Raw genomic sequence first — 13,376 nt, forward strand, 5'->3', positions numbered from 1 at the left:
TGCCGGGGCGGAGGGAAGTGGGTGTGAGGTTGGGGTGCTGTCACTGACTCAGTGGGGACCTGCTTGTGTCCCTGGCCACACGCTGTCTCCCAGGACCTAGGGCAGACGCCCACAGACCCCTGGCCAGCTCTGAGCCCTCTGGCAGGCTCCCAGCCTCCCACCTAATTCCCTGCAAGTTTTAGCTTCTCTGCTCAGGGCTCTGTACCCCGGGGCAACCCTCAACCCATGCAGAGGGCTGGGTGCCTTGCCCCATTCACTTCTGGGTCCCGGCAGAGGTTTGCTTCGGTAGTTGTTCTGAGCCAGTTGCCCATAGTGGTGACCCTCTCGTCCTCTCTCCTCCTGTCTGGGATCACCTTCCAAACAAACTACCCAACAGCCCCTAATCCACAGTGAAGATAGGGCTTCGGATGCCCCCAGTCCACGGTTCGGGGGTCTTTGTGGGGGTGTCAGGGAGAGTGTTTTCCTCTTGGAAATGGCTTTGGAGTTCTGCAGGAAGTTCTGTGTGTGTGTATGCATGTGAGTGTGTGCATGCCTGTCTTTATATGAATATGTGTTAGATTGTACGTATGCATTTGTGACGTGTGCATTATATGTGTGTATTAGTGTATATATGCAGGCATGCATGTACATGTGTAAATTGTGCGTATGCATGTGGTGTGTGTATTATGCCTGTTTGTTAGTGTGTATCCAGGCTTGTGTGTGCGTGTACACATCTGTGTGTGAATTATGTGTATATGTGTAGTGTGGTGTGTGCATGCATAGACATGTGTGCACACGTGTGTTTTCGTGTGTGCATTTAGGTATGCCGGTGCATGTGTATGTGTGCCTGTGTGTGGCGTGTGTACAAGCATGTGTGTGCATACTTGTGCATTTCCCAGGGAGACCACAGGTCACTCTCTTGCACATGGGAATGCATATGTGCATCTTGTTGATCAATTGCTCTTCTCACCCCTCTCTCAGGTTTCTGGGTTGCAAGGGGTTCCCAGGGGCATGTATGACGGGCCTGTGTACGAGGTGCCAGCCACACCCAAATATGCAACTCCCGCTCCTTCTGTCAAATCCTCGCCTTCCAAACACCAGCCTCCACCCATCAGAAACCTCCACCAGTCCAACTTCAGTTTATCAGGTGAGAAACTACAGCAGCCAAGGCTCCCCACCCTGCAGCGGCTCCCAGCGCCGCGAACTCCTAAGAAACGGACCCAAGGCCTCAGACACTCGAGAAGCCAAAGATGGGAGTGGGGGATCCCCTCCTCCCTTCCTCCTGGGGTTGTGCAGAAAGCCGAGGGGGTCCACGGGAGCAGCATAGAGATACATGACCCTGGTTTATGATGAATATGCGTAAATTGTCAATGTGCTTGTCCTTAACGCACTTGGGTCCATTTTACATTCTTACCCATGAAGCTGAGCATGGAGTGGAAGTCACAGTAGCTGCCTTTGCTGGGTGTATCTTCTGGGTTGGATGTTTAGCCAGCCCCATCCGTGGTGGTTTGTCACACACTCTAGTAACTCATGACTGTTCCAGCCTCACAACAGCCCTGTGTGTAGAGTCATATTATTTCTACTTCTTTAAGGAGGAAATTAAGGCCCCAAGACATTCAGTGTCAAAATGCCAGGGCTTGATGCTCAGCGAATGTGTGTGGACAAATCCTAAGTTTCCATGGTCCCTCAGCCTTGCTGAAGGTTCTTGGGACGCGTGTCTGCAATTTCATCAGCTCACCACACGAGGGCAGGCGTGCCTGTATTGGGACCTTGGAATTTCGATTGTTTGAGGTGTCAGCTTGGGTCACTTGCTGTGCCAGGGACTAGGAAGATGGTGATGAATAAGACATGGCTGGGCAGCCTCAGTCCAGTCCAGAGGTCAGCAGACTTCTTCTTAAAAGGCCAGATAGTAAATATTTTAAGTTTTGCGAGCGAAGAGGCAAAATCTAAGACCATTAAAAAATGCAAAAAACTACTCTTAGTTCATGGGCTGTACAAAAACAGAGTTGAGTTTTGTCAGTGGGCTGATTTCTGGTCCAGCAGGGGTGAAGGGCATTTAAGTGGAAAGGCAGTGTAGTTGGCAAAAGGGAGGATGGAGGGACAGAGAGAAGATACCAGTTTAAATACCGGTTTAAATTGTGGGGGTGACAACCTACCACAGTAATTCAGAGATTATGTAACTGGGGACGTGAATTAGGGGATCCCTCAATCCAGACCTTCTTGCTTTCCCTGAGCCCATTTGTTCTGGAAGGAAAATCTGACTGGACCCTCCCCACAACACTCCTCCTCCCCAGCATAATCTAGCTTTCAATATTTATTTAATACATATTCATTGAGTGCCGGCACTGAACTTAGTTCTGGAATTTAAAATCTTTAACTGCAAGAGAATGCATGAGATTAGAACGGATGGTTAGCTTTGCAGATTTAAAACAAAAAAGGCTGTCCCTACCTCCTTGCAAATCTGCCCTTTGGAAATTGGGTGGGTAAATCCAGCCCTGAGTGTTCACACACAGGCACACATGCACGCACACACATGCACACACATGTGCCCCCACATGTAACACATAAAACTCCTTGGGGACGTTGGACTTTGGGGATGGACCACTTGGGGCTAGAATTCTGGCTTCTCTGTCCTCCAGTGGTGCCCCTGCAATGGGTGACCTGAGCCTCAAATTCCTCATCTGTAAATTGGGGATAAAACAACACCCCCTTCACAGGACTGCTCTGTGCCCTGAACTCAACAACATATGCTAAAGCACCAAGTCTGTGCCTGCACACAGTAGGCAGTCAATAATTGTTTGTCCCCCTGTTTTAGGCTTCCCTGATAGCTCAGTTGGTAAAGAATCCACCTGCAAGGCAGGAGACCCCGGTTCGATTCCTGGGTCTCGAGACCACCTGGAGAAGGGATAGGCTACCCACTCTAGTCTTCTTGGGCTTCCCTTGTGGCTCAGCTGGGAAAGAATCTGCCCACAATGCGGGAGACCTGGGTTCGATCCCTGGGTCGGGAAGATCCCCTGGAGAAGGGAAAGGTTACCAACTCCAGTATTCTGGCCTGCAGAATTCCAGGGATTGTATAGTCCATGGGGGTGGCAAAGAGTCAGACATGACTGAGCAACTTCCACTTTCACTTTCCCCTGTTGCAAGAACATGAGGCCAGACAAGAAAAGAGAACAGGGTGGTCAGTGCTGCAGGAGGGTGGCCTCGGGGCCTCGGGGGGCATAGAAGAGAGAGCAGTGGACCCCGTGGAGGTCAGGGAGCCTTCCCAGTGGTCAGCCTGGACTGCAGGGTGTGGAGGATGGAGGGCTGGTCAAGACAAGGGCTCCATGTCCCAAGGGCATGACGTGGGGACATGACCCGAGAGGGCAGGAACAGCCGGTGGAGCCGGTGTCCACAGATCTCCGAGTGACTGGCCGTGTCTATTCCCAGGCGCCCAGATAGATGACAACAACCCCCGGCGCACCGGCCACCGCATCGTTGCGCCCCCTGGTGGCCGCTCCAACATCACCAGCCTCGGGTGAAGGCGAGGCGTGGATGAGCCAGAGTGAAGGATTCTGGGAAGGACGTCCGCCCCTTACCCTGTCAGTGTTTGGAAGCCCACAGTTGTGTTTGGTACTGATGGAGGGGGGAGGGAGATGGAATGATGTTCTTTCCCTGTTCTTGGTTTAGGAAGCAGTGGTACTAGTGTGGTGTGTTTGCTTGGAAATCCCCCGCCCACAGTCGTGTGTTCATCCGAGTCCACCTCAGAGCATGGCGTCTCCGCAGGCCCCTCCTTAGTGAACACAGGTTCTGACCTTGTCTTGTACTGTCCCCCCCACTCCTGACGCCACGGGCTTCACGGTTCTCCGAGTGGTTCCCCTGCACCCCTCTAGCTGTTCTAGGATAGTTGATGCATGTTACTAAGTTATGTATGCGAGTCCGTGCGTGCGTCTGATGGAAGCCGGCCCGAAGACCCACGTAGACACGAAGCCCAGACCTCAAGCCCTCGCGGGGGCGGCAACTCCAGATCTCTTACAAGGAACGTGTGTCCTCATCGCCCCACCCCACCACACCCGCCGTGAGGTCCTGGGTGGGTTCCCCCAGGCCAGAGAGCCCGCCAGCCCCAACCGCTTACCGAGAAGCCGCACCCACGTCCCGTGTCGGGAACCCTGGTCTCCGTGGCGCCGCTAGCTCGCCATGTCTTTCCGGTCCGTGTGTGTCCTTCCAGCCAGCTCCGGACTGCGGGCCTCCGGACTGAGGTTCACCCTCAGAAAGGGGTCTCCCGCCCGCGTTCGGGGCTGAGGACCGTGGGACCACGGCTGCTCCCGGTGCCCAAGTCCTGGTCCCTCCAAGGTGGATGATGGAGCAGTCGGATTTTTAAAGTTTTGTACATAGTTTTCCTTTGTAATCACCCCCATTTTTACTTAACGACTGACTTATTGTGACTCTTATTTCCGAATTCAAAGCTTGTGAAAAAATAAAAAATCAATGGCCCGTTCCCGGACTGGGGTGTTGGCATTTAAGTGGCGGCTGGTTGGGTGCACATGCTTGGAGCGTCTCCTCATGGTAACCAGACCGAGGTGCTTACTTTAACAAGGACTCGTTAGGTGGTGGGGGAAACAGGGGAGGGAGCAGAGGGAGCCGGTCGTGATTTGGGGAGTGTTAGATGCTGAGACCAAGGACAGGAAGAGGAGGAGGATGGCTGCAAAGGGCCGACTTCTCCAGTGCAGACACTCTCACTATAGCCAGTTTCAAGCTAAACAACAGGAAGCCCGTGAGTCTGCAATCCATACACCAATCCGGTATTCAGTGCTATGCTACCCGTCCCAGCACAAATGGTCACTCGTGTGCCAACTCCCCTGCACTGTGACATGGACCTCAGGCCTGGGGACCCAACACCAACGTGTCCCATAGCAGCTGGGACCAGGACACCAGAGCCGACCTACAGTGTGTGGATTGCGATATGTACAGTGAGGGTCAGTGCATTTAGAATCATTTGCTTCGAGTTCTCCCCCAATGACTTCGACTCATGAAGCAAGAGAGCAAGAAGAGGATTCCTGAACAAAAAAGGCTTCTACTAAATTGAAATTTCCCTCCTCCCTCCTTCCCTACCTTTTTACTTCCACCAAGTATCTAAGGAGTGCCTGTTTTGTACTAGACATCATGCTAGTGAGGGGAATGTAATGAAGGTCAGATATTATTACCCAAACTACACATCATGCCAATTGCTATAAAGGAAGCATTTTGCAAGGAGCAGAGACATTATCTCCCACTCCTCATGTCTCCATAGAAGGAGAGGTGCCCACTCTTTGGGGGGGAAACATGGGGGCTCTCTTGGCCTCTTCCTCACTCATTCTCCCCCAGTGGAGGGAGAAACTACTTGATTTCTTCCCCGAACTGAGCGTGCTAACTGGCTCCCTTCCTCCATCCATGGAGATGACTGGCTTCAGGAAACACACCCCTCGGATGTGAATTTAACCACAAAGTTAGTGATGTTCATCAGGTAACCCTGGGAGGCTATGGGTTTATCTAGGATCTGGGTTAGGGGCGGGTTGAGTTGTGTTCAATGGGGATGGGCATATGTGCAGTGGAGATATCGCCAGCCATCCTGGCACAAATGGCCACACTCCTGTGCCAACTCCCCTGCATTGTGACATGGAGCTTAGGCCAGGGGACAAATGTGTCCTATAGCACCTGGCACCAGAAATGCACCCAGACTGGAAGTGTGCCCAGCAAGGAGGAGAGGCCAGTGTTGCAGAGCCAGAAACTGGTCCATGGACATCTCTCAGCCGTCAGATGCAGCAGTAAGTGGAGCAACGTTAGAACAAAGAATTTCAGGAGTGGTTAGGCAGTTCACTGACCTAAAAAATTATTATTTTTTGTATTTGTGCTTTTGTGGAATTCAAAAAGTTTTAAAAATATAATTTGTTCTGATCTCCTCTCATTCTGAATATACATTCACTCTTACATCTTTTGTAATTTTATTGGCTTTTTAATGAAACTCTCCCAAATACACAAGTTTCAGACACCCTTCCATCTCCCCACCCCATCTCTAATCCCTACCAAATCTGGGTCCCCTTACCACTCTTCTTACTTTGTGGGGGTGACCCCGTGGAAGAGGCTTGTGACTGGGGCCATGTCTGTGTCTATGGAAGGAAGGGGTGGGCAGGTTTAGTTCAGAGGAATGTAGGAACAGGCTCTTTGTGGACACCAAGTCCCCAGTTTGGCTTCACCAATTAAAAAGCTGATATGCAGATCTGTGTAGCTGCTTTGCCTCAGTCTCAACTGGTTCCAAACTGGGATGAGAAATAAAGAGTGTCATCTACCATCCCCTCTCCCATCCCAGCAACAAAACATAGAGACAGATCTCAAGAGCGAAAGAGGAGGGCCTGATAGTGTCAAGGAGGGCAGGGGAGGTTCTTGAAGTTGTGAGCCAGCCCTGTTGAGATGTGAGCATGGCTAGGAGCTAATGAGGCAAAGGGGATGGGAGGTGGAAGAAGTGTTCCCGGCAGAATGTCATGTGCCAAGGCCATGTGGTAGGCGGGGGTTGTGGCCTGCATGAGGCCAAGAGAGGAGACAGGCTGGATGTTGGGTGTGGTGAGGGCATCAGCTGGGCTGGAAGGGTGGCTAACACCAGACCTCACCAGACCCGTGGTCTGTGTCCAAGATTTTGTTGTTTTTTTTTTCCTCCTAAGAGCAAGGGATCACCACTGAAGAGCAGCAGCCAGATCTGTGTTTTAGGAAGTGTGGACAGGTTAGAAGAGGGTGGTCCGGGGCAGAGGGAAGAGCAGGAGCAGTTAGGAGGCTTCTGTGACAGCAACAAGATCAGCCCTAAGGTGATGAGAACAAGACAGACCCCAGGCTGGCTGGAGGAATCCTAGGAGTCTGTTGAGCTTGTATACCCCTTGGCTTCATCCCAGCAGCTCAGCTCAGAGAGGCTAAATTTGCACAAAAATCAATCTGCTAAACTTGTCATTATATTATCACTCATGAACCCCTTCCATTTCAGCTCCTTCTGTCACTGTAACCACCCACATCCCATAAGACCTGGGGACACAACCCAAACGGAGGGAGGGTGGCTGGGTCCCCCGGGGTCTTCTGGCCGCTTCTGTCTCCCCTGGCCCAGGGTGTGCTGTGTTCATGTAGCTCAGCATCCGGCCAGAAAGCCCTCCTCCACACCTGGGTGTCCTCCGGCCTGCACCCACCACCGCCAAGGGTCCTGTGGCTTCCGGAGTTCCACCTTCCGTTCTGATCACAGAGGCAATTCCATTATGAAAGACACCCCCAGAGTCAATCTGGGATGTGATGAAAACAAAGCCCACAAGCCTTTACGGAGAGTAACGTGCCCCACACTGTGCCAAGCGGTCCAGCAGCCTGTGACATGTGACATATTCCCTTGGGTTAAAGAAGCTACATTTAAGCAAAATCATCACCCATGCAAGATCGGTAGAGGTTGGTTGCTTCTTGTGATTTTCTGAGGATTCTGGTGCTGCCGGGGCGTCTGCAGTTACCAAACCCTCGTCGCCAAATCAGACATTCCCAACATAGGAGGCATTTGCCTCCAGACTGCCTCTGGGCACAGGACCCATGTGACAAAAGCAATTTCTATGTCAGCGAGGTTCTCAGCCGACTGCAGGAAGGAAGCCATCGCTTGTTACAACTGCAGAATAAGGTAATGTTTTATTTAGCCACAAGAGGGAGCTGCTGGTTAATTTTGGAACTCCACTGGGTGCCCAGTCAGGATTTGAGGACGCTCTGATGGTAGATATCCTTAACAAATGATGCAAACAGCATGGATTCCTTCTTCTGTTAAGGAGCTGCTCTTTCCTGACTAAGAGAGACTAATCTGGGTTTTAAGAGATAAAACTTCAGACCACAAATGGTCGGTCCAGAAAATCCCTGAGACAGGAGCTCCTAGAACCTGAAGCCCACTGTGTACTGGGAATTTGTGGAAATACTAAACTCTCATCCCAGATGCACATGGGGCTGGCACTCTCTGCGTTAGGTCAGAGGATGATGCCTGCTCCAGGGATCATCTGGTGGTGTTTGGAGACACATTTTGTTGACACAGTTGGGAGTGTTCCTAGCATCTGGTGGGTAGAGGCCACATGTGTGCTAATTCTCTCTAGTCATGTTCAACTCTTTTGCAACCCTGTGGATCATAGCCTGCCATCCATCCTCCTCTGACCATGGGATTCTCCAGGCGAGAATACTGGAGTGGGCTGTCATGCCCACCTCCAGGGGATCTTCCCGACCCAGGGATTGAACCCGCATCTCTTATAGGACTCCTGCATTGGCAGGTGGGTTCTTTGATGCTGCTAAACATGCCATAATACACAAGATAGCCCCCATCCCCAAAGAATTTTCTCATCTCAAATGTCTGCAGTGCCAAGATGGACAATCCCTGATTTCAATGAAAAGAGCAATTTTCTTTCCAGGTGGGAATGGCCTCTCCTGGCAGTGGTTGGTCTGGAAGCTTCTGGATATTCCCAGCATCCTCTTGGAGAAGCATGTCTCCTTAGAGGAGGGCAAGCTGTCTAGCAGAAGGCCTCACGGTTCCCAGCGGAAGTCTTCAGGGTGGGCAAGGCCTCCCTGCATGCATGTTCTGTCGCTCAGTCGTATCCGACTCTTTGCGACCCATGGACTGTAGCCTGCCAGGCTCCTCTGTCCATGGGATTTTTTTTCCAGGCGAGAATACGGAGTGGGTTGCCATTTCCTCCTCCAGGGCAGGGCCCCCTACCTAGCCCTTTAAATGTCTCCAACAGAAGACACTGCTGCAGGTGTCATTATGCCTCTATGGGTCCTTGAGTCCCTGGGGTGGGTGAGGACAGGCCTGCAGGCGAAGGGTTCCATGGTCTATGTCATGGGACCTGAGACTCAGATCCCCTTATGGAGACCAGGGCAGAGCCGCCAGCTGAGCCCAAAGAAGGGACTGGGTCCTGGTGAGAATCCGGGTTGGCCAGTGGTTCACGGTGCGTGGCCAGAGAAAGTGGGGGTGATGAAGATGCAGGAGAAAAGCCCTTGGACCCAGAGACCACCAGCAACACCTGGTGACCCTTCGCCAGCGGCAGAACTCTATGAGGCGGCTGGAGAGCAGAGGCCCCCAGGTGGGACTGAGACCACCTAGCCTCAGCGAGGGCAGGTCTGGGGGGCATCAGGGCTTGGCGGAATGGGAGGTTATAGAGGGTCACGAAGGAAGGGCTCCCCAAGGAACTGAGCTGCGTCTCAAAGCCAAGGAGACACAAAAACTTGAAAAGATGTGTTCCCAACACCGGGAGCTTGTCACTTTCACAGGCGGTAGGGTCTGCCTTACTCTTTTAGGCCTTTCCTGGGACTCTGCCATCCATTCTCCAGCCCTGCACAAGCCAGTGGGCAGAGGGAAGACCCCATCGATGCCCCCGGCCCCGGTCCTCCTGGGGTAGGGGCAGGCGGGCTTCAGAGAATGCCCGGGTCTTCAGGACCTGTCCTGAGCAGCCTTAAGCTACAGATGGCTTCTTCTCTTTAGCATTTTCTTGGAATTCTCGCCGTCACCAACTTCACTTTCTTGCTGGCTCAGCCTTTTGCTGCTTAAAAATAGGGAAGAAATGCAGCTGGTCAGAACAATGATCCCAGGTCTGTCGTGATGCAGCCACGCATCCAACCTGATCATGTGAAAAGGCAGTGATGGGCCATCGAAACAGCTAGCATGCTGACATGGGCTGTTAAGAAACAAAACTCCTAGCTCCCCTGTGTTTGGTGGGAGGCCATCCAAGCGCCGCAAGGAACAGGAAACCCACGCTCAGAGGACTGCGGTACACCAGGTCGGATCCACCCTATCGCAAATCCTGAAGTGTCTATACCCAGCGGCCCTGGTGAGGCCTGGGATTGCTGCCTATTCTGGCTGGATGCTGAGGGGCTGGGGAGATGGGTCACGGCCAACCCAGCCACTAACAACAGCAGTGGTAGTCACACCAACAGTTCCCATCATCACCCATCAGTTCCTGGACCTGCGTCAACACCTGCCAAGAGATGCTGGTTTCCCCGCCCAGGTTTAGGAGACAAACAAGGGCCCCATTGTACCTGAGCGGTCCCGACGTGGGGCCCCCCGAGGCAGGGTCATCATCCTTGGGACCCCCCGTGTCCCCTCTCTCTCGGGGTGCTGGCTTCTTCCTTTTGGTCCTCAGGGGCTTCTCTGCAGAAGACACATGAATCAGACGCTGGCTCTGGGGAACTTCCTCTCGGCCCCACGTACCCCAGCCTGGCACAGTTTGAGTAGCTCTGGGGGACATGTATGCGCTCCGTACCTACCGCTCTCAGATCTGCTTAACTCACACGGAAACAGATCTCGCGAGAGGTAGGAGCTTGCCCAAACCCACGCGACCCGGAGGTGGCCGACCCAGGATTCAAACCCAGTTCTACTGTTTCTCCCACACCCAGCCAGCCTGGCAGCTTCCCGAAGCACTGAGGAACACAGCACTGGCACTGTAGCTTTTATTTTCATAGACCCCTGTGATCCCTTTTTCTAAAGCGTTTCCCCAAATTTTTGAATTTTGTTTTTTCAGCCATGCCTCGCAGCATGGGGCTTCCCTGGTGGCTCAGATCATAAACAGTCTGCTTGCAATGTAGGAGACTCAGGTTTGATCCCTGGGTGGGGAAGATCCCTTGGAGAAGGGAATGGCACCCCACTCCAGTATCCTTGCCTGGAGAATTCCATGGACAGAGAAGCCTGGTGGGCTACAGTCCACGGGGTCACAAAGAGCTGGACACGACTGAGCACATATATCCCTCCCTCCTCCACACAGCATGTGGGATCTTAGTTCCCTGACCGGGGATGGAACCCATGCCCCCTGCCTGGGAAGTGCAGAACCTTAACCACTGGACTGTCAAGGAAGTCCCTGGCCCTCTGTGATTTTACACACCTTCTTCTTGCCACAACACCTGTGATGTCACTGAAGTTTCCACTGGCAGGGGGAGAAAGACTAATGATTCCCATCTCACAGATGGGGAAATGGAGTCAGAGATGAGAGTCAACTGCTGAGCGGACTTACAGCAGGCTGGAGGGCCAGGGGTCCAGCGGGCATCCTAGTTGAGCCTGCTCATCTACAGACAGGACACAAAGCCCAGAGAGGGTACGCATGGTGCCTGAGGCCACACGCCGGTTGGCGGCAGACCTGGGGCTAGAACCTATATTCCTGCTCAGACAGCCTGCAGGGCACCTCCTCCTATGACTCACCTGAGAGCCCACGTTTATTTGAAAATAATTTGCTTTCGGCAAGAGGTACCCGGGCCAATGCTGCCAGCTCTGAGATGAAGTTCTGTTCAGCTTCCTGGATGCGAAGAGAGAGCGTCAGTGGGGCCTCCCCCTGCCGTGCTCCGCCTCTAAATCCCCTTCCAGCAGATGGAGGTGGATGCGCTGAGAGTGAGGACAGGAGAAGGGAGAGCATTCCCAGGCGGAGCATCCTCTGTCTCCCCGAGAAGCATCCAGAGAGGCCTGGAGCAGCCGAGGCACATGGGATACAGGGGCAGCGGGCCATCTGTCCTCACTCACGTGGGCCGTGGGTCCCACTTTACAGATGAGAATACTGGGGTGCAATGGGCTCCGTGAAGGCAGCACAGAACCAGGATCTAACCCCTCCTCTGCCTGATCCCTTGGGTCCTCAGTTTCCCCATCTGTAAAATGCCAGGAGTAACCCACTCTTGGCTGTAGATGAAGGTAAGGCCCTCAGCTCAGAGACTGTCTACAGGAGGCCCTCAGGGCATAGGGGTCACCACCCTGGCTATCATATCACTGTTGTTGTTAGAGCCACACTGCGGTGAATACTCAGGTGGGTCAACGCTGTGCTCAGCGCTCCCTTTCTGGAATATCTGATCTCTTTTTAAGGGCAGCGGCTTTGCTTTATAGCCGTACCTTATCATCTCACACCGAGAAGATTTTTCTGGGATGGAATATCCACTTTACATCATGAAATATGAGCGTCCTGAATGTTCTAGATAAAGTGCAAGCCTCGGGCCCAGCAGCGCTGCCTGAATGATGCTAAGGTCAGCCTTGACACCCCGAGGGCCACGTGGTGGCAATCCGCACAAGGGAGGTGCTCCTTCTTTTCAGCTCAACAGACAAAGCTGATGAGTGGTCCGGGCCTGGCCCCAGGCTGGGCGCTACAGACCCGGGGGGAATCGAAGTTCATCATCTAGCTGCAAGGCTGATGCGTCATTAGCCCAGGGGACTAGCGGAGGTCGAGGAGGTCCCGAGCAGGGCGTGATGTCCCCACGAAGGCTCCTGTGCTGACCCGTGACCACGAGCTTGGCCTTTCACTATTTCCACTCCCCTGTAAACCACTGCCCACGTGGCACAGGCGCGTTTTCACAAGTTGTACCTGTAGCTGGGTCTCAAGCTGGGCTTCCAGGTGGTCCATGACCCTCGCCTTCCGCTTCCGCGCATCACGGCGGGTCCGCTGGTGCGCGGTGAACTGAGCCAGGAACTTTTTCTGCTGCGCCAACATCCTGCGGGAAGGAACGCGGGCGGTCGGCGCTGCTCTGCCGGCGGGTTCATCAAATCCAGCGCGACCCGCCCCCCGGGACCTGCTGAATCAGGGGAACTAGTGACCGATAGCCGGCCTGGAAACCTTCGGGAGAACAGAGAGGAGAACCGCCATCTCGATATGATTTACTGAAGCCACGCGAGCCGCGGTTGCCGCTCGACTCCCTCCGCCCCGCGGCTGACTCATCAGAAAAGCAGATGCCCTCTGATGATGAACACTGGGGAGTTTACAGAGTCTCACACACAAATTTTTCACTTGATCTTCAGGGTGGTTTGGTGATATCCACAGGACAGAGAGGTGAAAATCTCGGGAGAAGCTCGGGGGAGGGCGGGGGGCAGCGACCCTGAGTCCCACAGCTGCAGAGAGTTTGGGCTGCAAGTGGCATCTTCGTAGGAGAAAAATCATTTAATTCCGGGGTGTGGCGAGGGTGGGGGAGTGGGTGAGATGGTCCTCTGAAAGCACCCATCTTTGTTTAAAATTTCAGAACTGCCCTAGATCCTCCCTCTAAAACAGAAGGCTGAGTTTCCTAGAAGGCAGAGTCTGAGAAGTCCCGAATAGGACAGCCTCATTGCTGCAAGTGGCTGAGGACAGAGCTGGGGCTGAAGCAGGGTCCCTGACCTGGAGACAGCCCCCCACCTCCCTTTCAGGGGCAGAGACCCCCTCCCCTCCTGCTCTGAATACCCTCCCCTCCTCAGCAGACCTTCCTCTGGTCCTCAGCAAAGGGGAACATTCAATTCCATCCACCCTCTTTCCATAATTATTCTGTCTTTGTCTTTCCCTTCTAATGATTGATTTTCTGAAAGGGGCTGAACTTCTAGACCTGAAGGCAGAAGCCACCTTTAGCATCAGCTGTCCGTGGATTGTCTGTGAAGGCACGAAATTCCACCAGCTCTTGCTTCATGC

The 13,376-nt window shown here is 53.3% G+C and overlaps 2 protein-coding genes across 8 annotated transcripts in view; one reads left to right on the forward strand and one right to left on the reverse strand.

The window, feature by feature from the left end:
• CRMP1 (collapsin response mediator protein 1) overlaps nucleotides 1-4,459 on the forward strand; it is a 63,919-nt gene extending 59,460 nt beyond the window's left edge. For both annotated transcript variants that reach the window (XM_043447725.1, XM_043447726.1), the window contains exons 13-14: nucleotides 961-1,126; nucleotides 3,406-4,459. In XM_043447725.1, the coding sequence (XP_043303660.1) occupies nucleotides 961-1,126; nucleotides 3,406-3,497 (258 nt within the window). In that variant the 3' untranslated portion in view covers nucleotides 3,498-4,459. The remainder of the gene's footprint in view (nucleotides 1-960; nucleotides 1,127-3,405) is intronic.
• Nucleotides 4,460-7,616: 3,157 nt separating this feature from the next.
• EVC (EvC ciliary complex subunit 1) overlaps nucleotides 7,617-13,376 on the reverse strand; it is an 88,936-nt gene continuing 83,176 nt past the window's right edge. For 4 of the 6 annotated variants that reach the window (XM_043447723.1, XM_043447719.1, XM_043447724.1 and 1 more), the window contains 4 exons: nucleotides 12,309-12,435; nucleotides 11,168-11,261; nucleotides 10,015-10,126; nucleotides 7,617-9,521 (listed from right to left, as the gene is read on the reverse strand). In XM_043447723.1, coding sequence (XP_043303658.1) covers nucleotides 9,437-9,521; nucleotides 10,015-10,126; nucleotides 11,168-11,261; nucleotides 12,309-12,435 — 418 coding nt within the window. In that variant the 3' untranslated portion in view covers nucleotides 7,617-9,436. The remainder of the gene's footprint in view (nucleotides 9,522-10,014; nucleotides 10,127-11,167; nucleotides 11,262-12,308; nucleotides 12,436-13,376) is intronic. The other 2 variants (XM_043447720.1, XM_043447722.1) reach the window with 1 other exon arrangement.

Source organism: Cervus canadensis, chromosome 26 (assembly GCF_019320065.1).
Source record: "Cervus canadensis isolate Bull #8, Minnesota chromosome 26, ASM1932006v1, whole genome shotgun sequence".
In the NCBI taxonomy this organism is placed as follows: Eukaryota; Metazoa; Chordata; class Mammalia; order Artiodactyla; family Cervidae; genus Cervus; species Cervus canadensis.